This window comes from Podarcis liolepis, assembly GCF_965112155.1.
Source record: "Podarcis liolepis genome assembly, chromosome: 3".
In the NCBI taxonomy this organism is placed as follows: Eukaryota; Metazoa; Chordata; class Lepidosauria; order Squamata; family Lacertidae; genus Podarcis; species Podarcis liolepis.
In genome coordinates this window covers 41,944,882-41,971,745 of record NC_139557.1, presented here as the reverse complement: position 1 = coordinate 41,971,745, position 26,864 = coordinate 41,944,882, and the positions used below count along the sequence as shown (strand labels likewise).

Genomic DNA, 26,864 nt, shown 5'->3' with positions numbered 1-26,864 from the left:
GTCCTGGCCAGCATTGCCAGTGATCAGGAATAATGGGAGCTAGAGCCCAACAGCATTTTGAGGGCCACAGGTTCCCCACCCATGATCATGAGCAATTGCTGCAGAGGCAGTATTCATACATCCCTTCAGTTTGATCTCTGTGCATTTCAATATCCTTCCTAGCTTATAGTGCTGGGATAGGAATGGGGTGGAGAGATGTTTCTCATCGGAAACTCAGTGCACACTTCAAAGGACTACAGGTCTGCAGGTGATTAAAGAAGTATTATTCAGTTATATATTTTTCCAGGAAATCTAATCCTGAGATACAGTTCATTGTGCTTTGCAATTTTCTTGCCCTGTGGCAATACATTTTCACACGTGACCTAGCCTAGGGAGTGTGCTGACAGAAGAAATAGTGACCGCCCTTTCCTCTTTTCATAGAAGTTATTAGTGAAGGTGCTACACAGAACGTTAAAAAACAAATTCTGGTGGTGTTACACTACACAAAATGATCCATTAGATTTCAAGTTTATTGGGCCTTTTTACGTAGAAGTCCCTTACTGATCACTGGAGTTTACTTTTAAGTAAGTGTGCATAGGATCATGTTCTTTTACTTGCCAGAGGCATTTTGAGGTGCTTCAGACTTCACTATAGACTCCCTCCCCACCCTGTGCTTACCAAAGTTATATCTAAGACCAAGTGGACAGACAGCTTGCATTGATCCTAAGCAAATTTTTACCATTCAGATAACAAGAAACAACAAATAACATTCTCCCCATAGCAGTTTCAGGTAAGATTGGGAAGTGTGATCCAGACCCCTGATTTGGATGAGGCAAATGTGTCCCTCTGCCCAACTTTGCCTGATTTCATTGGCCTGAACCACCAGAGGAGTCCAGCTGCTGAGCAGCCCAGTGCACCAGCCCCAATGGACAAACACTATATTGCCACCACACAAAGGGGTGGAGAGGAGACAGAGCTGTTGCAATCACATGATGTTAGCAGGCTGTCTCAGGTTGCAGTGGATTCTGTGCTGTACCAGCTCTGCCTTCTCCTCACCTCCCAAACATGCTATTTCAGGGGTATCCACTTGTTACTGCCACAGAGAATGCCCTCTTCTGGGCCGCCACCACCACCATGAACTTCTGAGTGCAGTGAAACTACCAAGTCACCACCCTCTGCTGATCTGATCCTAGAGAGTCTGTAGGGAAGGATATTTGAGGACTAGCTTGGTTAGGGGTTTAAATGCCAGTATAAGCACCTTGAATTGGGACCCAGAAACAAATTGGCAGTCATGGTGGATATGTTCTTATGTATATGACGAGTTAAAGCCTCATTCTTATAACATCAACCCCATTTTAATACAGAAGGCTTATATATTTTGTATTATCATAGAATCGTAGAGTTTGAAGGGACCCTGAGTGATATGTTGTCCAACCCCCTGCAATGCAGGAATCCTAACTAAAGCATCCATATTCTATGTATTTTGTGGGCTGTTTGGCTACAGCATTACCAGTGGATAAAGAAATAGCTCAATCTGTGGAAATTACCTTTGCCTAGCAATCAAATGGTCACAATTAGATTTTTAAGCACACTTGGCAGGAGGTATGTGGGTGTTTCTAATGCCACCCTTGGCTGGATATTATGATTGTAGTTTACCTGGGAGTTTCTTCTGTGTAATATTTCTATTGAAATGCATGGAAGCTTCAGAAAGGCAGAAACTTTTAATGTAACAATGCCTAGGACACCAGTAGGTTTTGTGCAATTGCTCTTTTGTACAACTCACATTCATTTCAAGTTGCTGGTATCCTTACTTTGTTGCCGTAGTCTAGCAAGGATAGTGTTTTAATAATAGGCTCCTCCATATGTGGATCATCTTTGCAAGAGTAACACTAAAGAGTGGAAATTCCAAATCAACACCCCATTGTGTGTGTGTGTGTGTGTGTGTGTGTGTGTGTGTAGTGGAACACAGGGGAAGGAATGTAGCTCAGTGCTTAAGCATCAGCTTTGTATATGGAACATCCCAAGGAAGAGATTCCTCTATGAAGTCCTGGAGAGCCGCTGTCCATCAGTTTCAGCAGTTCTGAGCTAGACGAACCAAGGGTAGAGCTAGATGGACCAAGTATAAGGCAGCTTCCTATTGTCCTACTAAGGGACAAATGGCAGTCAGCCAGCACCAGTCAAGAAGTTCGCAGAGTGGTCATTAGACAAGTCACAATCTCTTAGCCTTGCTTTTGTCACATGGGTTATTGTGAACTTAAAATACAATTTCTCTTTTGGGTTATCTGAGCTTTATGGAAGAGAAATGCAATACAAACATGGTGAATAAACAAATCAGAGGTCAGCACTAGTCATCTTTGGTAAAGGTGATGCTCGTATGCATCAGCATGCAGCGGATTGCTACTGTAAACAAGGAAAGGTAACTGAGTGGTTTCATAGAATCTTAGAGTTGGAAGGGACCCAAGGGTCATCTAGGCCAAACCCCTGCAATGCAGGAATCTCCGCTAAAGCATCCATGACAGATGGCCATCCAACCTCTGCTTAGAAACTTCCAAGGAAGGAGAGTCCACCACCTCTCGTGGGAGTCTGTTCCACTGCCGAAGAGCTCTTATTGTCAGAAAGTTTTCTGAATGTTGGTTGGAAACTCCTTTCTTGTAACTTGAAGCCATTGCCTCGAGCCCTACCCTCAAGAGCAGCATGCTACCTTTTCCATGTGACAGCCCTTAAGATATCTGAAGATTTGATTGATGTAGTTTAAACCATAAGACTGTAACATGCATGTTTGTGATATAGCGTGTGATTTTTGTGTGTTTGACAATTCATTACTGCCTTTCATCTCAGTGACAGACATATGCTGTGTTGTGTTTTTCATACGTTTTGAGAAGCATAGCTTGGCAAAATTTCTAGGATTTAATCTACAGCATGTATTGTTGAATTAACCAGTTCCACAGGGATGTTGTTCCACAGAACAGGGTCAGCCACACTGCATTGCATTTTTCCAGATGTTTGCCTTAGTTGTTTATAATGATTTAACTTGTTTTAATTGATGGTGATTCTTTAGTTCTATTGTTTGTTTTATTATTATTTTCATTCTCTTGTAATGCCACATGTGAATTGGATTCTTGCCTTTTGCTAATTTGTTTTCCTAATTTGTTGCTGTCTTTTGGATTGATAGGATGGCAGCATGATTTTTGCTGTTGCACATTTTGCCATTTCTGCGGTCTCTAAACTGCCTTAAATACAGTGATGTAGAAAGGTGGTGGTATACAAATTGAAAATGAAATGCAGGGAGAACTCCCCTTCAAGTTACTGTGCCTGCAAAAATCCTACTCTGACCATTGCAACAGTTGTGTGGTCAAGTTGACAGCATGTATATGATTACTGAAGGAACTGAAGGAAAATAAAAAACAGAAGGTCCTCCCTCCTAGCCTACATAAGGAAATCAGAATTTTTGCAGTTCAGAGGTGCTATTGCTGCAGGAGTCAAAGTTAATGACACAGGCATCTCTTAATGACACTAGTATCTATTAAATGCCACAAAATGTATTTGCAGCTTAAATTATTTTACGGAAACTAAATCTAGATTCCTTAATATAATAAAGAGCAGTAGTCAACTAAGTCCTACTCAGAGTAGACCTATTGACATCAATTAACCTAAGTTAATCATCCCCATTAACTTCAGCAGGTTTACTTAGAGGAGGACTAGTGTTGAATACTGCCCAGTAATTTCTCCTGCATATAAGTCATTGCTTTTATTCCCTCTTCAAGCCCCTTCTGGTTTTAGGAGATATTGGGGAAAGGGATGGTGACAATTCGACTAGCCCACCCCTCACCTCTTCCTCTGCTTGTGACCCATCCTGCAGCCCCACCTCCACCTTTGACTGCATGGATCCTTCCCCCCACCCTGTATCCTGTTTCACAGCTGGCACCAAGCCCCATAAATCACTAGCCCCTCTCCTGGGTCCACCTCCAGCTCCCCCACCTCTGTCATGCACTTGTCAGAGTCCTGCCAGTCCTTGACAATTTTTATTTAATTGCTTTTGCAATAAATATTCATTATATTTTCAGCTAGAACTAATATGCTTTCCCTATATTATCCTTTGCATTTCCATTATTGCCATTACTACCAGGTATTTCTGAAATGATGCATTTTGAGTTTTAGTGCCCCCGCCCCCTAATTCTACAGTGGCAGAAGTATGGAGGGGGAAGTATCCACAGCAATAGTATTAATTTTTCTATTGTTTTTCACATTCTGCAAGCAAATGTTTGGAGAGAGTGCCTTAAATTGTAGCAGCAGTTTTCATTCTCCCGGTGTGTCAAACTTAAGTAGGGTCTTGCTGAAACTGCATTTGTAGGAATTCTGCATTCAGTAGTTACCATATCCAGGTTTGTGGTGGCATCAGAAGCCGTGTGGCTGGAATTTTCCTCCAATTGGCCTCAAGTTCATTAAGGCGGAGTTATTCCGGGAATGTCACTATAATTAAAGGGCAGATATCTGCATTCAACTTTATGACCATATTTGTGGTAGTGTGTGTCAGCGGGTTTCATTTTGACTGTGTTTGCTCAGGATTTAGTTGGAACTACATTTTGGCTGTTGTTCCAATACGATTGTCAACTTGGTACATTAAAGCTAGGAAGCTGTTGATTTTGCCAGTGAGTGTTGTTTTGTATGTTTGTTGTGCTTCACTTGGAGCTGGCTTGTTTTCACTAGTCATAGCTAAGATTAACCACAGTTTATGGTTTGAATGACACACTACAACAGAAGCAGAAGCTTCCAGTCTCCTTGCTGTTGTGCCAGAGAAGGAATGGGGAGGAGCATAGTGTGAGGTGGAAGGAAGGCTGGGCTCACCCTCTAATGCCAAACCAAAAGTGTGTGTACATACATGTGCAGAGACATATACATGCTTATGCCAGATGAAGATAATGTTGAATGCACCTGCAGAAGGGGGTGGATGGAAGCTAGAAATGGATTGATCACCATTTCCTATCCATGCCAGTTTTGAATGTGTTCATTTATAGGTCTGTTTTGTTCCACTTCCACATTAATCTGCAACTTTATTTTTAAAGCTTGGCACAGAAATTGGTAGTTTAAATACATAAATTGGAACACATTTTCTAACAAACTATGCCATTCTAAATGTATTTTCTCTTACTGTACACCAGGGTTTTCCAAACTTGGGTCTACAGCTGTTGTTGGACTACAACTCCCATCACCCCTAGCTAGCAGGACCAGTGGTGAGGGATGATGGGAACTGTAGTCCAAAAAGAGTTGGAAACCAAAGTTTGGGAAACCCTGGTGTATACATTATGAAACATATTGAAAATTAAAATACACATTTTGGGATTTCTTTGAGTTAAGAAGTACAAAATCTGAAGGATAATGTCAGGGTGGGTGTCAGAAGCAAGTCAGCAATAACTCACAAGGTGTCAGTGAAGTTAATTTTTTATTCAAAGAAACAAAACAGCTCAGGCCTAGTGAGCACAGCAACTCTTTCCAGAAGATCTTACCCCAATGAAGCAGTTGTGAGCACAGAAGGTTTCCACCTTCCCACAGCAATCTAAGGCTCCTGTTGCCCTGGGTCCTTCCCAAGCAATCTGAGACTCTGACTCCTTGTCAGTCTCTGCTTTGCTCTCTTCATACCTTTGTGGGTTCTGGGAAACCAGGGGGAGGGAAACTGGCCACAGCAGGAGACGGAGACCCCCTGGATTCTTCAGCAGCCTGCCTAATCTCTGCCTCTTGGGCCCCCCTCCACTTCTCCAGCCTCCACTTCTGCCTCTGATTCTGGACTGCTCTGTGCCACAACCTCTTCCTGCTCACTAAACCTTGCTCTCTCTTCAGCTTCCGACACCTCCTCCTCCCAGTCTGTTCCCTCATCTCCCTCTGACCACTCATTGTTGTCCTACCACCACTCCCTGGGCTCTGAGCCTTCTCCCCCTGGGCGTTCCTCCTATCGCTCCTCTACATCCAGCCAGTCCATGACAGACAACTGTATTCCAATCTGCACATTAATCCAAGAGGTGCAGATCAAATAATTACTTTGAAATGCAGACCAAACAAAATTCCTGAGCATTCCTAGCAGAAGATGACTTTCCTGCTCTCCTCAGCAGCTTCATGTGTCCTCTTTCTTAGAGAAGGCCCTTTTGTCCATTTTTTTCACAAACTTCCCTTTTCCCTCTGCCCACCACCACAGCCCACACCATTTAGCATGGTCCCCAGTCCTTATGGTGACCCTTCAGATTAAACTCCCTTCAGATTAAACTTCCTTTAGATACCAGCACACTGGTATCTAAAGGAAAAGAAACTGAATAAGTTCAAAAGTCATTTTCAGTAAATATGTATGCTGGAATTGTAGTACTAAAATTGATTCTGGTAGGGGAATGTCCCAATAGAATATTGTTAAATTAGGTGCAGTGATGAGCATCTGTGTTGCTTTTGATTGACAGGCAGTTCTACAATTTTTTATGACAGGCATGCTTTCTACAATAAGTTATTTGATTTAAGATGAGTTGAAAATTTGTAGTGAAGCTTCACCCATGTTCTTCAATATAGCGCCATGCCCATTTATTTGGAAGTTTAAGAACATATTCTTATAAACATTGTATGCCCAGTTACTTACAGGATGCTAGCTGGAGCCTTGTGAAATGTTTTGTTGCTGTCAAATACAAATGCTTGTGTGAGTCTTTAAATATATATGAACAAACAAACAAACAAACAAACAAACACAAAGCCTCTGGATTTCTTTGTCATTTTTAAAATTAGTGATAGACTCTCAGTGAGATAACAGAACCAATGGAGAGTGACAGAAGAATATCCGCAAAACACTCTTTATTCACTATCATAACAAGAAGATCAGATGTTTCAGTAATATCAGTCAGAATGTACTTTGGACTGATAAGTTATTTAAAATTGTTCTAATGGATACTCAAAGATTTTTTGAAAAGCCATTACAGAGAAAAGTGCATCCTGGAAGGGCTATAAAGATTTATTCACAGTGAATGTTTCCCTCTTAGTAATGCAATTGCAGACATCATAAGGAGCCATGCTGATTGGATGGAGGCATGTGCTAGATTGGCCCTGTAAGTGCCTTTGCTCTGAAAATAGCAGCCATCGCTATTAATACTTAGTAAGGCTTCCCAGATGAATTAACATGTAGCGGTTTATAGCTAAGGAATTAATTTGCTTTTTGTATGAATATTTAACTTTTAAAAATGCTGATGTAATATATGAGGGGCATTTACCAAGATCTATTACAGCTTTCTTTAAAAAAAACAACCACCATAAAATGCTTTTCAAATTAAGTATGGCAGTAGAGATGAAAAAGACTCAGGATGCAATTCACGATCCAGTACTTCCATATCCTGTTGATTTTAACTTGGATAGTTATATGCATACTTAAACCTCGCCCACTGAGTGGGATTTTGCCTTGATTGTGCTAATTTTTCTTAATTTTTTACTTTTACTATATTGAGCACTGGCAGGTGAAATACAGCTTTCTCACAGGCCCAACTTGCAATGCTTTGAAAATACGATTATGGGTTCCTAAAGCATTTTAATTAAATTTTAATATATTAAATACAAAATATATAGAACATTTATCAATGTGTTATTATTACACTGACTGTAAGAGTTAGTTTCCATTCATCCTTCGACACATTGTGAAAATTAATGCTGGAAGATACTTATTGTAGCTGGTATATTAGCCATACAACTTACACATAGTCTACTGATGTAAAGAGAGCTGATATATCTCTAGGCTTACATGTGTGATTTGTTTTGAACCGTTTCCTAACAACGCAGCCATTTTGCTTGTGATCAAATTAGTATCTGGGTCTTAGGCTTTGAAAGACAAATGCATTAATCCACTGAACCACTTGGTCACTCCGTCAGTGCTAATCAGGAAAAGGCATAGGCAATTGTCAAATGAAGCAAATATATGCATTTGACATCGGAAGCTGCTAATTTATTAGTATATTGTAGCTGTGTGATCTTTTACAAATGCTCATATGTCATCCAGCCAGTCTTGTAAAATTTATAGTCATGTATTCTGTCCATTCAGCAGAGCAGAAAATAAAGATGTAAGAGTAATTCTGATTTTATCTCCTATAATTTAGGTTAAGAACAAATTTACTGGGCTGGCGAGGCATGAAACAAAGAGACAGATGCACATAACACAATAGCTTTTTGTAAACTTTGCTCATGTGTTTCAACCCACAAATGAAAATGCAGTGTTTTTCCCAAATCTGTTTTGTTATAGAACATATGATTAGGAAAAACAATTATCAGCTAATTTACAATTGTACTTGTATGACTTGTAAGAGTTGTAAGAAAAGCTGGAAACAATTTGTGCCTTAAATAAAGCTTCCATATTGCAGTCCACCAAATGTGGGCACCCTCATTTGCAACCCCCTCCTCTCCTGATTTCTCACTTGAATTCACCCCTTTCAAAGGTGCTTTATAAGAAAGAAACATTGTTGGCATTTCTTAGGTACTTTGCATGTAAGTATATATTTGAACCCTCAAAGGCTACATAAAAATTAAGACAATTATATGTCAGAAGTCTACAATCCTGTACACATTTTCCTGAGAGTAAGACTTATTGTACAGAGTAGGCTTTACTTCTTAGTAAATATGTACAGGACTATTTTTTGTTAATAAAGGAACTCTCAACTCATTTTCAGTGGCTGCAGCAGCATTCATAACCACTCCCTTCTTTTCTCATGCATAGAAATTGCTTAATATATATCTCACTGTATGTAGTTCGGTGCTTCCCTTTTTGTAGTGTTAACACTTTTAGGTAGCATTTTTTTTAAAAAAAATCTTTCATTCTCATACCACTGTAAAAATAAGTAGAGCTGCAATCCAACCCCATTTACCTGGGAGTGAGTCCATTGAATTCAGGACACTGTATAGACATTGTTAGGATTGTACTCTAAGTTACTAAATTTTATGCAAACTATCCTAAGGCCCTTTCAGAACATATTATTCTTACATTGGACACTTTTAAGATCGAAATATGAACTAAAATAGAGACCCATAAATGGGGGTCTTTCCTTGCCCTTTTGGGAGGGAAGACAACTAGGTTCTTTTAACACCAATTGAAGACTTGGAAAAAATGTGAAATTTTACATTAATAGGACTTTTTCCTATGATGCAGTGACATGATCTGCTAGAGGATACTAGGCAGGGGTGAAGCAAAGGTCGACATTAATAAGCATCATTTATTTTTGTGCCTAGGAAGGTGCAATAGCAGTCCTGTGTGATACAAGGGCTCAGACCCAGACATTTAGACTATTGGCAGTTTCTGCAATTTAACCTGTTGCATCCCTAATGTGTGTGATGGAAATAAAACAGATTATCACAATAGATAGGCGAAAGGGAGGCATTGTTTAGTTTCAGTGTTGACTTGATACGCTCACATGACATCTTGGGGAAGCAAAACTGAAATCTGTATGTGGCTGTAAGGCATTGTCATGTATCTGAACACGGGATTTGTTCATTCTTGTTTTATGGGGCATCCATAAGATGTTGTCCTATGTTTTTCACTGCGCTTCTTCTGACTTTTGTGAGATTGTGGAAAATCTGTCTTGAAAAGGAAAAGAAAGGAACAATAACACCTGTATAGATAGATAGATAATTCATAACACCATCCCTAAGTCCTTTCTCAGGGTGCTTTCAAATAGGGGCTTTATATTGCAGGTCATTGAGATATTTAAAAAAAATGTGTTGTTGCAGCATGTCAGATTTTCCTGGGAAAGGGGTAATCCTGATTAAATGGGGTAGGATTGAATATGGGCTGGCATTTTAATGCTGATGATGTCATGTGGCTGTTGCAATGAATTTGCATACATAAGGAACACCTGTCCTACAATAAATACCTGCCTTGAAGCACCTTTAGAGTCTCGTTTCAGTGATACATCAGGCAGATTAACCCATCACCACTCCTTTCCAACCCAGGGACATTTTGTCACCCATTTTGGATGGCATTTATGGTTAATCTTTTACAAAGTGCTAAACAAAAAATAGGCATTGGTATCAAAGGTGAAACTGACCTTTAAGACTTTAGTCTTAAAATGCTTATATGGGGTTATGTCCCACTTGGGAAATAAAATGGAACCTGCTTCTGAGTAAACATATATTGGGTTGCACTTCCATAGGGACTGCCATTCTTCACCATCCTTCTCCCCAATTATTCTCTGCTATTTCTTATGGCTTTTTGCTGCCGTATGCAGCCTAAAGGACTTCTACTACTAAGACTGCACATCGAGCTCTCATTTCTTCTCGAAACTTATTTTTTCTATTTGTTTGTTTGTTTGTTTGTTTTTATTTAACAAAATTTATATACAGCTTGATTGTAAAGAACCTCTGAGTGGTTTCCAGAAAAAAGTAAAACCTTAAAATTATCAGTAAAAACAGCTAACAACAGATATTTGAAAACATTCAAAAGATAGTTAAAATCAACAGTAAAACTAAGAAGAGATTAAAGCACATGTCAGCATTCCATGTGTCTGGATAGGCTTGCCTAAACAAAAATATTTGTTTATATTTTTGATATATTTTGTTGATATAGTAAGGGCGCCTACCTGATGTGAATAAGCAAAGGAGATCTTACCTTTCTTCCATCATGGGATCAAAAAAAGGGGGGAATTTTTATGTATGAAGAGAGAATGAGGCAAGGCCACAAGGCTGTGCTCCAACAGGCAGTGAAGCCTATACAGTGGTACCTCGGGTTAAGTACTTAATTCGTTCCAGAGGTCCATTCTTAACCTGAAACTGTGCTTAACTTGAAGCACCACTTTAGCTAATGGGGCCTCCTGCTACCGCCGCACCTGAAGCACTATTTCTGGGTTAGTGGAGTGTGTAACCTGAAGCATATGTAACCCAAGGTACCACTGTATTTATCTGCCTCTGGAGAGAAAAGGAATAAAGCAGAAAGACTTTGAGCCACAGAAAAGGAGGTGGTTGGTTGAACCTCACTTCAGGATCCTTAGGACTGATTTAAATAATGAAAACAGTTGGTGATGTTCCTGTGGAGAGGTTGCAGCCATGTCGAGAACAGGACTCAGAAGAATGGTAGAGGAATGTTCTTAGCCTAGCAGCAATGGTCTCAGTAGAAAGTATCTGCAATGTATCCCACAGGGAAGGTTGCTTATTTTATGAGGAAACCTTGCAACAGATCTGCCTTAATAACATAATGCAGCAATCGCAACTAGGACTTGCTACATAGTTTCCAGTTCTTACAGAGTTTTATGGGGAACCACACCCAAGGAGGGGATTTTCTGTTACTGATCAAGCTTATCTTTTTCTTAGAGACTGGCCATGCACAATACATACAGTACCTCTTGATAAGATTTTTGTGATACATTTCTTACAAGCGCAGAGTTAACAGCACTATGATTGCAACAACAAAAATTTGCATATTAATATAAAACAGGGCAGGAATCTACTCAATTTGCTCTCTAAAACTAAAAGTGATGCAAGATAACAGCCAATAAATTTAGAAAAAAAGTTCTATTGCAAGAAACAAAGCAAAAAAAAAAAAGGGAAGGGTGTTATACACTTGGAAAAGTATTGGCAGGTTCCTCAAAGTTCTCACTATAGCCTTTTGCCTCTGTTGTTTCAATGTTTCTCTACAGTTTATCCTGTACTGCCATAAATTTGTCAGTCTTTGTCAAGGATGGCTAACCCTTTAATGGACTGAGGGGCACATTTAGTCTTGGACAATCCTCTGGGGGCACATCACAATAGCAAAGGTAGGGCCAAAAGCAGATGGAGCTGCTATACACGTAGGGTGGGATTTGATGAGTCCCATCAAGGGAAGCCTGTACAAGGACTTCTGCTTGCACAGTGAGGCTTCCCCGGCTCTCCTCTCTCCATGTGTCCCCCAAACTCCTGCAATTGGCTCTTTTGTGAAATAAAGTGGTCTACTAAGTGCATCCCCAATGGAATTAAATACCAGCATCTAAGGACCTAGACTTTTAACTTAATTCCTAATACAGTGGTACCTCGGGTTAAGACCTTAATTCGTTCTGGAGGTCCGTTCTTAACCTGAAACTGTTCTTAACCTGAAGCACCACTTTAGCTAATAGGGCCTCCTGCTGCCGCCACGCGATTTCTGTTCTCATCCTGAAGCAAAGTTCTTAACCCGAGGTACTATTTCTGGGTTAGCGGAGTCTGTAACCTGAAGCTTCTGTAACCTGAAGTGTCTGTAACCTGAGGTACCACTGTAGAGTATATCTGGGATCTGCTTCTCCCCCCCCCCTCCAGAATGTAAATAGGAGTTTTCAGTTCATTTCCTCATGGGAGGGATGTTCTAAACTTGTACTGAAAGAGGGAAATGGGTGATAACATTTGTTCTATGATTTCTAAGAGTGGATTCTATGAGATAACTTGCTACTGGGGATGCAAGAAAGCAGCAGTTTCCCATTCTGCCCTGTATTTGTCAAAGTCAGCATTTTTTCTATTCCACTACAGTTTGTTTCTTCCAACTACTAGGTTGTTCATTTCATTGTTTGCTATTTAACGTAAGTTTCATAATTTACGTAAACTTTTGTGTAATTTACATTCATTTCAATAAAAAGGAAATGCCAAAACAAAATTTAAATAGTTATTCATCACATACCATTTCAAAAATCCACAAGAATGTGTGTGACCACAGATGAACATGCAAACTGCAGTCATTTTTCAACCCCCCCCCATTTTTTGTCAGAATACTCTGACATCCCTACGTGATACCAATCCTATATTTTTCAGTCTTTTGGGGTGGTATTCACTTACCAATGGTTCTTCATAGTTATTTTGTTCCATTTGCACCAGAGAATGTTTAGGGTTTTGTATTAAGTGATCCAATTCATAGGCATAAGGTAGAATCCCCAAAATCTTCAAATTCTCTTTTTTTATATATATGAAGTGTTTTATTGCTTTTTCACATATACAGTGGTACCTCGGGTTAAGTACTTAATTCGTTCCGGAGGTCTGTTCTTAACCTGAAACTGTTCTTAACCTGAAGCACCACTTTAGCTAATGGGGCCTCCTGCTGCCGCGCCGCCAGAGCATGATTTCTGTTCTCATCCTGAAGCGAAGTTCTTAACCTGAAGCACTATTTCTGCGTTAACAGAGTCTGTAACCTGAAGCGTATGTAATCTGAGGTACCGCTGTAATAAACATAATTTAAAATAGCTTTTTAAAAAGTCTTGATATGTTTCTATGCTAGATATAATCATTGCAATCAAACTTTTAGAAGGTGTTGGATATAGTAGCTGATATGATACGGAACAGAAGTATGAAATTATGCAGTGCTATCATTTTTACAGCTGTGGTTCCACTGGGCCAGAACAATTTGTAAGTTTCTGGTTCTTCTTAAGTCATTTTGGCTCATTGTCTGGGATAATGATGGAGCACTTCATTGTAATGTGGGTTTTGCAAAGCTTTATATCCACTGAATATTAATTTATCTTTGTTTTGTTTCTTGGTCCGCCCCCCCGCCCCGACAGTCGTATTTAAAACTTGGAATTAACTTGGAATTTGTACACTTTGCTGGGTGTTGCCTCTTGGTCTTGCATGCCTAAATATCCCCACACTTAAGCTTAACTGGTCTGACAAGGGCTTGAAAATCAGAAATTTGTTAAGGAATCTCCCAAGTCTGTTTGTGTGAGGAGAAGGGTGAGCCATCTGTTGCTCTTTGCACTTCACGTTATGATTTTTGTGTGCAAAGAGCTTCAACCTTGTCTAATGGGACAAGAGAGATAGGCATTCAAAAAGAGGAGCACAGTACAGCACTGTGAACTGTGAATGCACATTGTCCTCTCTTAAAAAAAAAAAGGAATATGTTTGTGTGTCAGTAGCATAGCTTTGAATCAAACACTGCTATGCTTCAGACACTGTGGGACCCCTTGGCCACAGCCACATTTTCCTCTCTTTACTCATGTAGGGGACTGAAGAGCCCTGCAGACACTTGTCTGAGGCAGGAGGAGGTTGTCCTGCTCAGCAGTAGGAAGTGGAAGGAGGTAGAAGAGGCAGCACATGGAGCAGTCTAGCAAGGCACCTCCTCTCCTGTGGTCTGGCAAAAAGTATTGTTGAATATACCCCAATCCCTGGCAGTGGCAGATTCATGGGAGGCAGCACACACCTCAGGTTTGGTTTCCTTGGAATGATGGTCTCTGAAGATGGTGGTGTCTTTGTACAATATGTTTTTATTTATTTCTACATATTTGTATCAAGGGGACACGGGTGGTGCTGTGGTCTAAACCACAGAGCCTAGGGCTTGCTGATCAGAAGGTCGGCGGTTCGAATCCCCATGACGGGGTGCGCGCCCGTTGTTTGGTCCCAGCTCCTGCCCATCTAGCAGTTCGAAAGCGCGTCAAGTGCAAGTAGATAAATAGGTACCAATCCGGTGGGAAGGTAGACGGTATTTCCATGCGCTGCTCTGGTTCGCCAGAATCGGCTTAGTCATGCTGGCCACGTGATCCGGAAGCTGTCTGCAGACAAACACCAGCTCCCTCGGCCTTTAGAGCAAGATGAGCACGCAACCCCAGAGTCGTCCACAACTGGACCTAACGGTCAGGGGGACCTTTACCTTTTTTACATCTTTGTATCATGCTGTAATGACAGTCTTTACTGCTAGGGGGCACATGAGGCACATGAACTGACTTGCAGGAATTCACCTCAGAGCCCAAATGGGTCTCCTTAGGAGAAGAATGGGAAAGGGGAGGTGCTGTCATTTCCCTGCTGAGGGGACTCTTCTCCCTCCCTCCCTTACTCCCTGGCACCAAGGGAGGTTTTCTTGGCAGGGGAGAGAGAGAGAGAGAGAGAGAGAGAGAGAGAGAGAGAGAGAATGAAGGAGAAAAAGGGAGAGGAGAAATTTTGCTGTCCTTTTGCAGGGGGAGAGGGTGGTCTTGGGGTTGATGGGGAGATGCATCATTGTCCTTTTGGCGGGAAGCTGAGGATGGGGGAGGCGGTATGTGGAAGTTGGGGGGAGATGTGGTGACTCTTTTATAGGTTCAGAAGCTGAGGAATGAAGGAACATTCTGTGGTCTTGGAGAGGGAAACAGAAATGGAGAAGGGAGATGGACCTGAGGGGAAACTAAGGCAGACGAATGGGGGATATTGTGGTTGTGGATAGGGAAACTGAGGCAAGAAGAAAGGGTTGGTGAGTAGAATGTGCAGGGGGGCACCCTGTATTACACATATATATTCAAGCCGAGCATCAGTTGGAAGAGCCCACTACATTAACGCTCCCACAGATCTTGCTCCACCATTGGGGACCCTCCAAAGCCATGGCTTTGAATTCAGTGCAGAGATCAAGCCAAGCCTCTGTGTCTCTTCCCAGCCCATTTCAAGATAAGTCTGGTCTGTTGTTCTCTTGGTGAGACACTTGCTGATGATGCCACCCACTGCTGGTGTAGGGGGCAAGGCATGCCCTCCTTAGTCCAACTTCTGGAAGCTTCTTCAACTGGTAGTTTCTGGGTGGCAACCAATCACAAACCTACTTAACAGACTTGGCTGGATACCTTCACTTGACAAAGAGACTGGTTTCGCTACTTCAGCAGCCTCTTTTACTATTATTACCATTATTAAACATAATCCCGTTTTACAAGCTGTAAACAACCAAAGTTAACATCTAGACCAGCCTTCCAGCCATAACACTATTCACCTGCCCCCTCAACTGCCGCCTCTTGTCTGTTAATGCTGGGGCGTGTGGAATGTCTCCTCTCATCTCAGGCAGGTAACACTGGGGCAATTTATTCTGCAACAGGAGGAAGGAGTGGAGGAGTTAGCAGTGCTCTGTCTTACTGCTTTTCAGTTTGATTGCTGTACTACAAACATATGCCTGTTCAAAAGCACATTCAGTGTGCATTAGCAGTCCTTATTTCAGTATGGATCTATCCAAGCTTTTGCAAGACAGATCTGGATGAAATCTTGAATTGTCCTGTTCCTGACCATTTTACCATTCTAACTCACAACCTATCAGAGCCCTTTTATATGTATCTCTCTCTCTTTCGTGTTCACTATAAATTTACATCGCTGAATTTGTGTACACAAAATTAAAATATGTTAATATTATAAATTTTAGGCCACCTTAGAACCCTTAACAGAAAAAAGTACAGTGGTACCTCAGGTTAAGTACTTAATTCGTTCCAGAGGTCTGTTCTTAACCTGAAACTGTTCTTAAGCTGAAGCACCACTTTAGCTAATGGGGCCTCCCGCTGCTGCTGCGTTGCTGGAGCACAATTTCTTTTCTCATCCTGAAGCAAAGTTCTTAACCCGAGGTAATGTCTCTGGGTTAGCGGAGTCAGGTTAGCAGAGTAACCTGAAGCGTATGTAACCCGAGGTACCACTGTATATAAATTAGGGAGGTAAGAAGGCACCGCTTTCCATTCTGCCCCAGATCCCCACATTCAGCACTGCCTCTGTTCCACTGCAGTTTGTCTTCCACACAAACTGCACTATTTGTTTCATTGTTCACCATAGCAATATTATGTCATCTGTGTCATAACGTTATTCCACCCCATTCATTTTAGTGTGAAGGAAACACAATGCAAATGGAGAGAAAACATGATCAATTATCTATTGCTTGCAGGCTAAAAGCAACCATGCCAGTTGTTCACTGGACTGAGTTCCATTTTGGACACAGGCTAAATAAACAATCACTAGCAATTTCTGCTCCCGTTTTTGTTTTTGTCAGAAATGTCCATGATCCCTAATATAAATAAAATAAAGGAAGGAAAGGCACTCATTTATTTGCTTGCAGAAGCCAATAAAATAAAATAAAACCCAAGCTTCGCTGCAAGGTCTCCATGGCATTCTGAATGCCTGTCCTTTTTTTAAAAAAAAAATTTGCATAGTGCATCAATTTTATTGCACTTGACACAGGTGCAATTACAGAACTTTAACTATTTAACTCAAGCATCACTCTGAGAAGGCGGAAGCAGATGCATATCAGAAATAGGTGAATACTAATTCATTCGGGCCCCAAGGGACTGCTGGAGCAGACATACTCTTGTTGCTTCCATTGCTTTGCATTTCTGTGGCCCGGGGGGTGGGGTGGGGTGTATTCATATCCTTTTGTTTTTCCTTTCATTTTATTATGTATTTTGTTTTCTCATTTTGTATTTTCCTGTTGTGAACTTTGGGATCTTTGGGTGAAGGGCGGTATGCAAATTTAATAAATAATAATAGTATTTTATGTCATTTTGTGCTGCTTGGGTTCCCACCCATGCACACCCCACCTCTCAGCGCTGCCTCATTAAAGCAGCTGTTTCTTTATCCCTGCTGGATGCAGTCAGCATGAATGTCCCTTTCTTTACTTTTAGTTTCAGAGTCATTAACAAATTTTGTCATTTTTATAGCAAGTCCAATGCCCAAGCGTTGTTCCACATCAGTTTTCTGTTTGTTCTTTTCAGCTGTTTTTCATGTTTCCCCATAGATTCCTCTCTTCTATGAAAAGCCCAATGGACCATAGGTTGGGGATGGGGATGGGGAAAGCAATGCACATTGTTTGTGCTTCGAATTAGTCAATTACTTGTACTCAGTGTTGTTTTTTCAGGGGTTACACTTTCTAGGAAAAAAGCGCTGCTTGTACTGCAGACAGCTAGGGTATTTGGTGTTTATGTTTGCTTGTTTTTCATAAAATAAACACACACACACACACACACACACACATGGCAATCAGATAAGAAACAGCTATTAGTTCACAACTGAGATATCTCTAGAGTTACTATACAGTGGTACGTTGGTTCTTGAACTTAATCCATTCCAGGAGTCCATTCGACTCCCGAAACCGTTAGCAAACCAAGACGTGGCTTCCCCTTGAGCGCAGGAAGCTCCTGCAGCCAATCGGAAGCTGCGTTTTGGTTTGCTAACGATTTCGGAAGTCGAACGGACTCCCGGAATGGATTATGTTCAAGAATGTTCAGCTTCCAAAAAACGTTCACAAACCAGAACACTCACTTGCGGGTTTGCGGCGTTCAGGAGCCAATTTGTTCGGCATTTGAGAACCTAGGTACGACTGTACATACTTTTAGAAGGCACTGCCTGCCTTCAGCTATCTGGGGCTGATTCAGTTTGAATGATGCCTGCCCCTTCATCTGTCCTAGGGGCATGGTGGGGAGCAAGTATGCGCCTCCCCCCTCCCCCAGCCCCAGTGAGACTGTCCCAGTTCCCATGAGGGGATTGCATACTTGACAGGATCAACATGCATAAATTCTAATGTGCAAGGGCCTCAATCATGTGGTGGATTGACATATTGGATTTTATACACCTACATCTCATTTAAACGTTCTTACAGATACCGATAAAACATTTTTAAAAGGCTACAGATACCACAGCTATATTAAAAAACAACTATCAGCAGAATCAAAGTTAAGAAATAAGATGTGAAAGGTAACTGCCCACCACCACCCTGTGAGTAGCCAAGGATTTCAGAGGAGGGATCTGTGGGTGAAGAAGGAAGGCACACTCTTGCTTCCTACCATGTGTGTGACCCATGTTGTGAAAATATACTTTACGCTGACTAGCACTGATTCTAAATATCAAGTATTCTTACTGTTTATTTTGACTGTGGGAAGCACAAGGCTGATGTTATCCAGCTGGAACTTTAAACAATGTAATTTACTTTACAACTGGTAATAGAAACAGAAAGTGTTTTAACGACTTGTTTGGCCTAATTGTATATAGGCACATTTTTATCATAATGTTATATAAGGTGTAACACTGCAGTTATACCAATGAATCTTATTTAACTGAAAGCTTTTTGCAAATTTAAATGAGAAAGCATGCTCTCAATAATTTCTTGTCTGTTTTTTCCTAGACAAACGTGTTGATGACTGGCCCTTGATGCAGTCTCCATTTCCCACATTGGCTATAAGTACTCTTTACCTCCTCACTGTTTGGCTTGGTCCCAAATGGATGAAGACAAGGGAGCCTTTCCAGTTCCGCTCATTATTGATTTTTTACAACTTTGGAATGGTTCTACTTAACTTCTATATTTTCAAAGAGGTACCACTCTTTTTACATATATGATTTGCTATTTACAGTTCAGAATTTTGTAGTGGTTTTTATTTGTTGTGAAAAGCAAATGTGTCTTCAGGTATATTTGAATCAAACTGTTGATTAATGTGTTTTACTCTTCATAAATTCTTTAATTTGCCACAAAATACCTTTGGGATCATTACATTGGCTTTTGTTTTTGTCTCTGTGTGTGATTTAACACTGGAATGATTTGACTTTGTATACATTAGGTTCTGCTGAAGGTTGCATTCATAAAAGCTAAGAAACTGAGCGGCAAACTATGCCACAATGTCAAATCAGGAGAATAAATAGCTCTACAAATTCTTTAAAGATGGCTCTCTAGGGTGTGGACAGAGCACTTATCTCTTGACCTCAGCACTAAGCACAACAGTGCTAGGATTGGGAGACGGAGCCTTGGCAGATTGCTAGGCCGGATTTGGGCCACTTTGAGTTTGCCTGGTAAGAAACCATCAACCAGTGCGTATCTCTTGAGTAGAGATGTTATATGCTGATAGGGTCTCAATTATGTCCGCAATTGTTCTGTAGCATTCTGCACTGACTGTAGTTTCCAGGTCAATCACAAGGAAAGCCCTACATAGAGTGCATTGTGGCAATCCAAATTTGAAGTCACCAGTGCCTGAACTACTATGATCAAGCTCTCCTGGTCCAGGAATGGACATAGCTGTTGTACAGAGCCTCTGTTTTGCCATGATTCAACTTCAGCTTATTTTCCCTCATCCATCCCACCAATGTGTCTTGGCACTGGTGCAGGGCCTCTCCTGATTCAAATAGAGTTGAGTGTTGTCAGCCTACTTGCTAACACCTTGTCCCCAAACTCCTAATTACTGTTCCCTGTGACTAAAAAAGGTAAAGGACCCCTGACAATTAAGTCCAGTCACAAACGACTCTGGGGTTGGGGCACTCATCTCGCTTTACAGGCCGAGGGAGCCGGCGTTTGTCCGCAGACACTTTCCCCGGGTCATCTGGCCAGCATAACTAAGCCGCTTCTGGCTCAATGGAACACCGAAACCAGAGCAGCACACCGAAACGCCTGTGGCTACACTACATATAAATTTGTAATAGCATTGGAGATAAAACAGTTCCAATGCCAATGCCAAAGCAATCTCTCGATGCTATTCTCTGGACTCAGTCCCATAGGTAAGACCAAAACCACTGTAGCACAGTGACCCCAATTCCCATTTCATAGAGGTGATCTAGGAGAATATCGTGGTGAATGGTACTGAAAGCTGCATGGTCTCTGTAAAGGGTATCCTTCAGGGCAACCAAGGCAGACTCAGTCCTAGGTCTGAAACCAGACTTGCCTGAATCTAAATAATTGTTTTAGAAAATATAAAGAATGCATTAATAATGATCTAAGATGCAGAGAGAGATTCGCTTTGATTTGGAGAATGTTGAGCATCGTAAAAGGTTGCACTTGCAGAATAACCTTTATAGTAGGATAGGAGAGCTGAAAAAAATTCTTATCAGGCAATCAATGTGGCCCTTTGTTTTCAAAATGGGAAGATGAGTCTAAAAAGCCCTGGACACAAACTTTCACAGCCCTTTAGTGGCTATGGTGGCTCATTTACCAGAAGTAATGTATTTAGTGTTAACTCTGGAAGTACTTAATTCTGACCAAACTAAGCCTCCTAGAACAAGTGCCTCCTGTGTCCCAGGCTTTTTAGACTTGTCCACCCATGTACTATCTAAAACCAAAGGGGCGCATTGGTTGCCAGGTGTGAAATATATTGCCATTGTTTGCAGCTCTCCTACCCCACCATTTAACTCTGGGGGGACTCTCCCTCTTTCTTAGACTTTCCATCTTGCTACTCTGCTGAGTTGAGTGCTCTGTATGCTTGTCCTAACACCTGGTACATGATGGGCTGAATTGGTGATATACATACTTACTTTAAAGCAATTTGTAACAGTTGAAATTAACAAGACAACTGTTTGATAGGACTGTGAATCCCAATTTCATTTCTTCTCCTCAAGATCATTATTGTAATACTGTACCTTCGGAAAATTAAATTGAAATATTTCAATAGCTATTATCTTTATTTTGGAGATTATCTCGATTGGGAGAAATTCTTCTTTAGGCTAGTTTTCAAAAGTCAGTTCTACAAATCCTCCCCAAAACTGTATTCAACGCTGTTGCAGTTCAACGATGAAGCAGATAAATTTTGTAAATATAATCCCATCTGTTAATATTGGGTACAGAACCATAATCAAACACTTCATCCTTCCAACAGAAAAGCCAAATGGTTTTATGGTCCAACAAAGTTAAGATTATACCCGGCCCTGTATGGGAGCACTCTAAATTATGCGGTCTATAAGCCACTTGTGAAAGTTTTATTGAAGCAAACTTGAATTAGAGATATTAAATAGCTAGCCAATAATGGAAGACAGGTGTCTTCAGAATTTCTATTTATTTTGGAGTTTGTTTTGTTGTTTTGCAGGCTTAGAGTTAGTTGACTGTGGTTTGATGCCTGAATGAGGGACGCTATGAAATGAGAAGTTAATTTTTTTAATTTGCCTTTTCGATTTGCACATAAAGGCCACAGGCCAGAACCCTGCCCTTCTGAAGAAGGGGTGGAGTAGCTTCTTATGAGACTCCAGTATGAATGATCCTTAACATCTGCAATGCCACCCTCATGCCTAGTGCATCAGCTTGACAAACCAGTCACTTAAAGGCAAGTCTGCACCTCACCTTGGGACACTAAGCTGCCTAGGCTTGCCTAGGCCCTGTGAGCAGCTCTCTCGTCCTGCTTGTGTTGAGTAATATGGATGCTAGGGACATGGAGAAGAAACAGGCTGCTGGAGGCTGTAAGGCGAGGTGTGTGAGGGCCTCAGTTGGAAGTGAATTGCCACATCACACTGGAGATGAGGCTTTGGGCAGATCCATATCACACATTTAAAGCTCATGGCTTTCTCCAAAGAACCCTGGGAACTCTCGTTTGTTAAGGGGGCTGGGAGCTGTAGCTCTGTGAGGGGGAACTAATAATTCCCAGGATTCCTTGGAAGAATCAGGGGGTTTAAATGTGCATTGAAGGGGATTTAAATGTGCATCTGTCCTTCGCAATAAGAAGGAACATATGGTTAAACTGCAGGCCTTTTACAAGGCACTGTGACCCCTCTTTGTGCCAATTTGCAAAGAAATATTTAAATTAAAGAAGTGATTGCTTTTATGAATAATCGTTAACAAGCCTATGAAACATTAATTTGTGAATTTAACATTTTCAGCTACTTTTGGCATCAAAAGCTCGAGGATACAGCTATATCTGTCAGAGTGTGGATTATTCAGATAATGAATATGAAGTCAGGGTGAGTAGTAACTTACGTCCATTGTGAAGTCTGCCATTTATAACTCAGCTTTTGAATGATTAGCATACTGTGCCAGTTTTCTGCTACTAGTTCTTTTTCTGTTGAGAACAAACTATTACTGATACAAAGCTGTCACAAAACACTTACTTTTTAAAGGACCATGTTACGTTTTACATAAAAAGTGCAGTAAATCTAGACTGGGGCCCTGTGCCAGTTTCCCACCAAAAATAATATCCCACATCTGTCAACAGCGACTTTGAAGAGGAGAGAAACAGCAACTCAGGGGACAATTTTCAGTGGAGCCCTGGATGTGGGCCTTGATGACTGGGCCTCTCACGGCTACTCTTCCATGGGAATAACAGTGTCTGGCTTAAGCATGCTAACATGTCGTTTCACCCAAAAATCCATGGTTTGTTGGTTTGTTTTGCTTAAAATCGTGATACAATGTCTTAAGCATATCTATCATTCTCTATATTTCCAATTCAAGTCATCCCATGCTTGTAGAGACAAAGCCAAAAAGACACAATTTACATACAAGAAGAAAGATTCAGCAAACTCAAGTTAGGTCTGAGGTTAGCTGATCCTCCAAAAAATCCTTAGGAGGGGGAAATCCCAAATGGGTAAACTCAAATACAGCTAGGCACCTTTCACAGATGAACTAAAAGGGATTTGCTTTCTCCACTGTGTTTTTGTTTTGGGGCACCAATTCAGTGGTTTTGATAGGTGCCTCTTGGTCGGACACTGAGCAGTATGTTTGAGTTTCTCAGTGCTGGCATTGAAAAACTTCAATCTTGTAGACCTATACCTCCGCCACCCCGAAATCCTTTGTAGTTGCTTCTGCTTCTTGAGAGGGAGATTTCTCGCTTGCTCTCTCTGCACACTTGTTCCCCTTCCTGCCTGGCTTCTCTGCCTCTTCTCTGAGCAAGAGGCTCTGATGCTGGTGCATGATGAGGCTGGTAGTGGCTTAGTGCCCAGGAACCTTCCCCCTGCTCAGCTGCTGCAGTGCAGGTCGATATCATAGCTGGATCCCTGCTAACTCAAACTCGCCTCAGACTATGGCTCTGCTGCTGCTCCCACTATGGAAGGGCTGTAGCTCAGTGGCCAAGCATCTGCTTTGCATGAAAAAGGTCGCAGGTTCAGGCCCCAACATCTCCAGGAAACCTGTAGCTGCTATAGTCAAAATAAAAAAATTCCTTCCAGTAGCACCTTAAAGACCAACTAAGTTAGTTCTTGGTATGAGCTTTCGTGTGCATGCACACTTATTTTGACTATGGCAGACCAACACGGCTACCTATCTGTAACTGTAGCTGCTATGTAACTCTGCTGTTGCCTGCAGCAATAAAGGTGTGTTTGAGTTTGGCAAGAGGAAAACTGAAAACACCCAGTGCTGCTGCCAACACCTCTGCCCATTTCCCCACCCCTCCTTCTGAGTTACTGTTGGCACCACATATGATCAAACACAATAATGGATTTTTATTACCTGTAGGGGTGTGGTTGTGTATGATGTTAACGATGGTGACAAATTACAGTGGTACCTCGGGATGCGAACGGGATCCATTCCGGAGCCCCGTTCACATCCCGAACAGAAAGTAAGACGCATCTGCGCGTGCACAGGTTGTGTTTCACTGCTTCTGCGCATGCGCGTGACAGCATTTTGACCGTCTGCGCATGCGCAAGCGATGAAACCCAGAAGTAATGCACTCCGTTACTTCCGGGTCACCGCGGAGCACAACTCGAAAGCGCTCAACCTGAAGCATATTTATCCCAAGGTATGACTGTACAGGTGTAGTATGTGGCTCTTAGTTGCTTATAACAGTAAGTGTAAATATGCTAAGCTTAGCTATCGTTCTTGCATTTTGAAGACACTTGCTTTTTGGATGCACAAATTGCCAAGGCTCTATGTAGCACTTTGTAGGGTCCCTGCTTCAGTTCAGGGCACCTTGTACAAATCCAGCTTCACCTTGGACAAGGCCAGAATCCTTCCCTTTTGGCTAAGGCATCATCACAGTTTTCTGCACACCCATAACACCTACTATAGATAAAAATCATATGACTACTTCATAGTAAGCTGTCTTCATTGACAGTTGTACACTCCTAGCTGAAACACATTTCCTTGCTAGTAAGTGCCAGCTCATGCTCGTCAGTGACCCCATGGTGACTGTTTCTGGGTTACCAGTTAATGGGCCCCAATTACCATTTATTTCTATACAATTTTTATGTCCTGGTTGCGATATGAAGATGCTGCCTCAGGTTACTCCATAGAAAATGAAAGACGCTTTAGGTTGCTCCATAAGAAGCTCTCCCAGGGATGCAGATTCAGATAAAGCTTCAAATGCAAATATTGTTTCACACCTAAGATCAGATGCTGATAATTCAGGCATTTTTAATCTCATGTTTTCAACTCCTTTTTGGGTTTGTGTTGCTATGGCGAAAATCTGCTGAACCATTGTAGGCAGCCAGTTGGCTTTAATACTAAGTCACAGAACACGTGTGAATCTGATCTTTAAAAATAATAACCAAAATTCTGCAGTAACAGCAAGCTGGACTGTGTTTTTGATGTAGATGTACAAATAATTTCTGTACATAACCTCTTGTAAACTGATTTCCAGTTATTTGTGTGAATCCATGAGAGACTGAAAGCTGGAAAACAGATTCAAAATGAGGAGTTCCAGTACTTAGTTATTTATAAATTAACTGTATCAGCTTCTACCAACTGCATTGTATTACATTTAGGGAGGCAACATTTGAGTTTTGTTTCAGCATGTTTTGACGGACCTTAATTCTAGTTGCTATTACGTGAATCTACTGATAAAATCATGGGATTTAGCAACAATAATTTAGTTCCCTCCCTGAAACAAACGAATGACTAGAAGTTTCCTCTCTCCTTTTAATTCTAGTATGTCATACACAGAAGCAGAATTTCCACTTGGCCTCAGTTCAGAAAAACACCTACACTCAAGCACAGATAGCTATCTTTGAGAAATACTATAGCCGCAATCAAGTAGCCTCTGCTGCTATGCAACATTCATTAAGAATTAAAATGAAGAATCTCTCTGCGGCATTGAATAGTCTCCCATGGACCTTGCTCACACTTTAGAAAGGGTTTTAGGGAGTAGTAGACCAAAAATGGAACTGTGTTCACAGCAAAGACTTCTGTGAACACTGTAGGCTGAGGAACTTATGATGCTTTGATGTGTGTGTCATCTTTTCAGGCAGAATGTTCACAATATTGGTGATGGTGCGACATGTTCTATGGTGCTAAATATTTGGATCAAGGAAGATGTATGCTTGGATCAAGGATTATATTACTTGTATATTACAGATCTCTGTGTTGTGCTTGTTTTTTTAATATTGACTAAGTGTGATTAATTTTTCTAACTAAATTTTTGCAAATATTGAAATAACTAGGAAGCAAAGACTAGGAAATAATCATCCTTCTTTAACGTTTGTGTCGTGTGGCATTCTGACTCTAAAAGTTCAGCATCCTGCCTTATAATTAAGGGTGCTTTGTAATGCCCTGCCACAACCCAGCAGTGTTTCATTGCCTGGTTTGCACATAATGCTAAAGCTAAGCTTGAATAAGCAAGTGTGCTGGTGCACAGTTAGAAAAACATACCCACATCGCTCCTCCTTTACTCCCGCCAGTGCCTCCCTGTCAGTGGGAACCAACCCATAGACGCAAACCTAGGCTTGTGATTTATCTTCCCTAAACTACATTCAGTTAGCTAAGAACATGCCTTGGTTGCTACTGATGGTTTGTTTGGAGCAAGACAAACCGCAAGCCCGTGATTTCATGTAATGCTAAGCCAAACCATGGCTTAGCTCATGGTACCGCAGCAACAGCAGAAGCAAGGGAGGGTTGATGGCTACAATTTGCTAAGGGTGCCAACACACTTGCTTATTCACACTAAGCTATAGTTTGGCTTAGCATTAAGTGCAAACCAGGCCTATGTGCACACAAGCTCCCCTTTCGGAGAACACTTTCCCAACCATTTAAATGGAGGAAGCCAGTTTACACAGGTGAGTTACTAAAACTGTGCTTCTCTGTGCACAAAAGTGCTCTGTGTTCATTTAGATCAAAGTGTAGCTCTTTTCCTTAAAATGAAACAATGCAAAAGAAGTTGTGCTCTGCAAATTCTGCTTACTGGTAGATTGTACTTTATTATTTCCCCCCTTCTTGTCATTAGTCCCCCACCTCCCGGCAAACCCCACCACAAGCTATGTAGTACCCATTCAAAAAAGGCTAGTGCTGGCACTACTCAGGCATAGAACAAAGGAAGCAAAAACCTACTGTTAAAAGAACTCCCAGTGAAATCAGTTATCACAAACGTGAAGTTGACTCTGAAGTGCAAGGTATGAAGATCAGGGACCTCTCACTGACCCTTTAATCGTAGTTGTTAATGTAATCTTTCTATGCCATCTGGTGTCTTAACAGACTTAGATTTTACATGTATCAATGCTTGCTGGGACAGGGGAATAGTTAAACACATTTCTGAAATAATTCTGATATTTAGAACATTTTAGGCATTTTAGAATGTGTTATTATGTCATTACTGTCTGTC

General features: G+C 41.2%; 1 protein-coding gene across 1 annotated transcript in view; it reads left to right on the top strand.

The window, feature by feature from the left end:
- The window catches only part of ELOVL4 (ELOVL fatty acid elongase 4), a 45,970-nt gene that overhangs the window by 7,018 nt on the left and 12,088 nt on the right, over nt 1-26,864 (top strand). The window contains exons 2-3 of the mRNA XM_083497492.1: nt 18,782-18,969; nt 22,222-22,302. Coding sequence (XP_083353618.1) covers nt 18,782-18,969; nt 22,222-22,302 — 269 coding nt within the window. The remainder of the gene's footprint in view (nt 1-18,781; nt 18,970-22,221; nt 22,303-26,864) is intronic.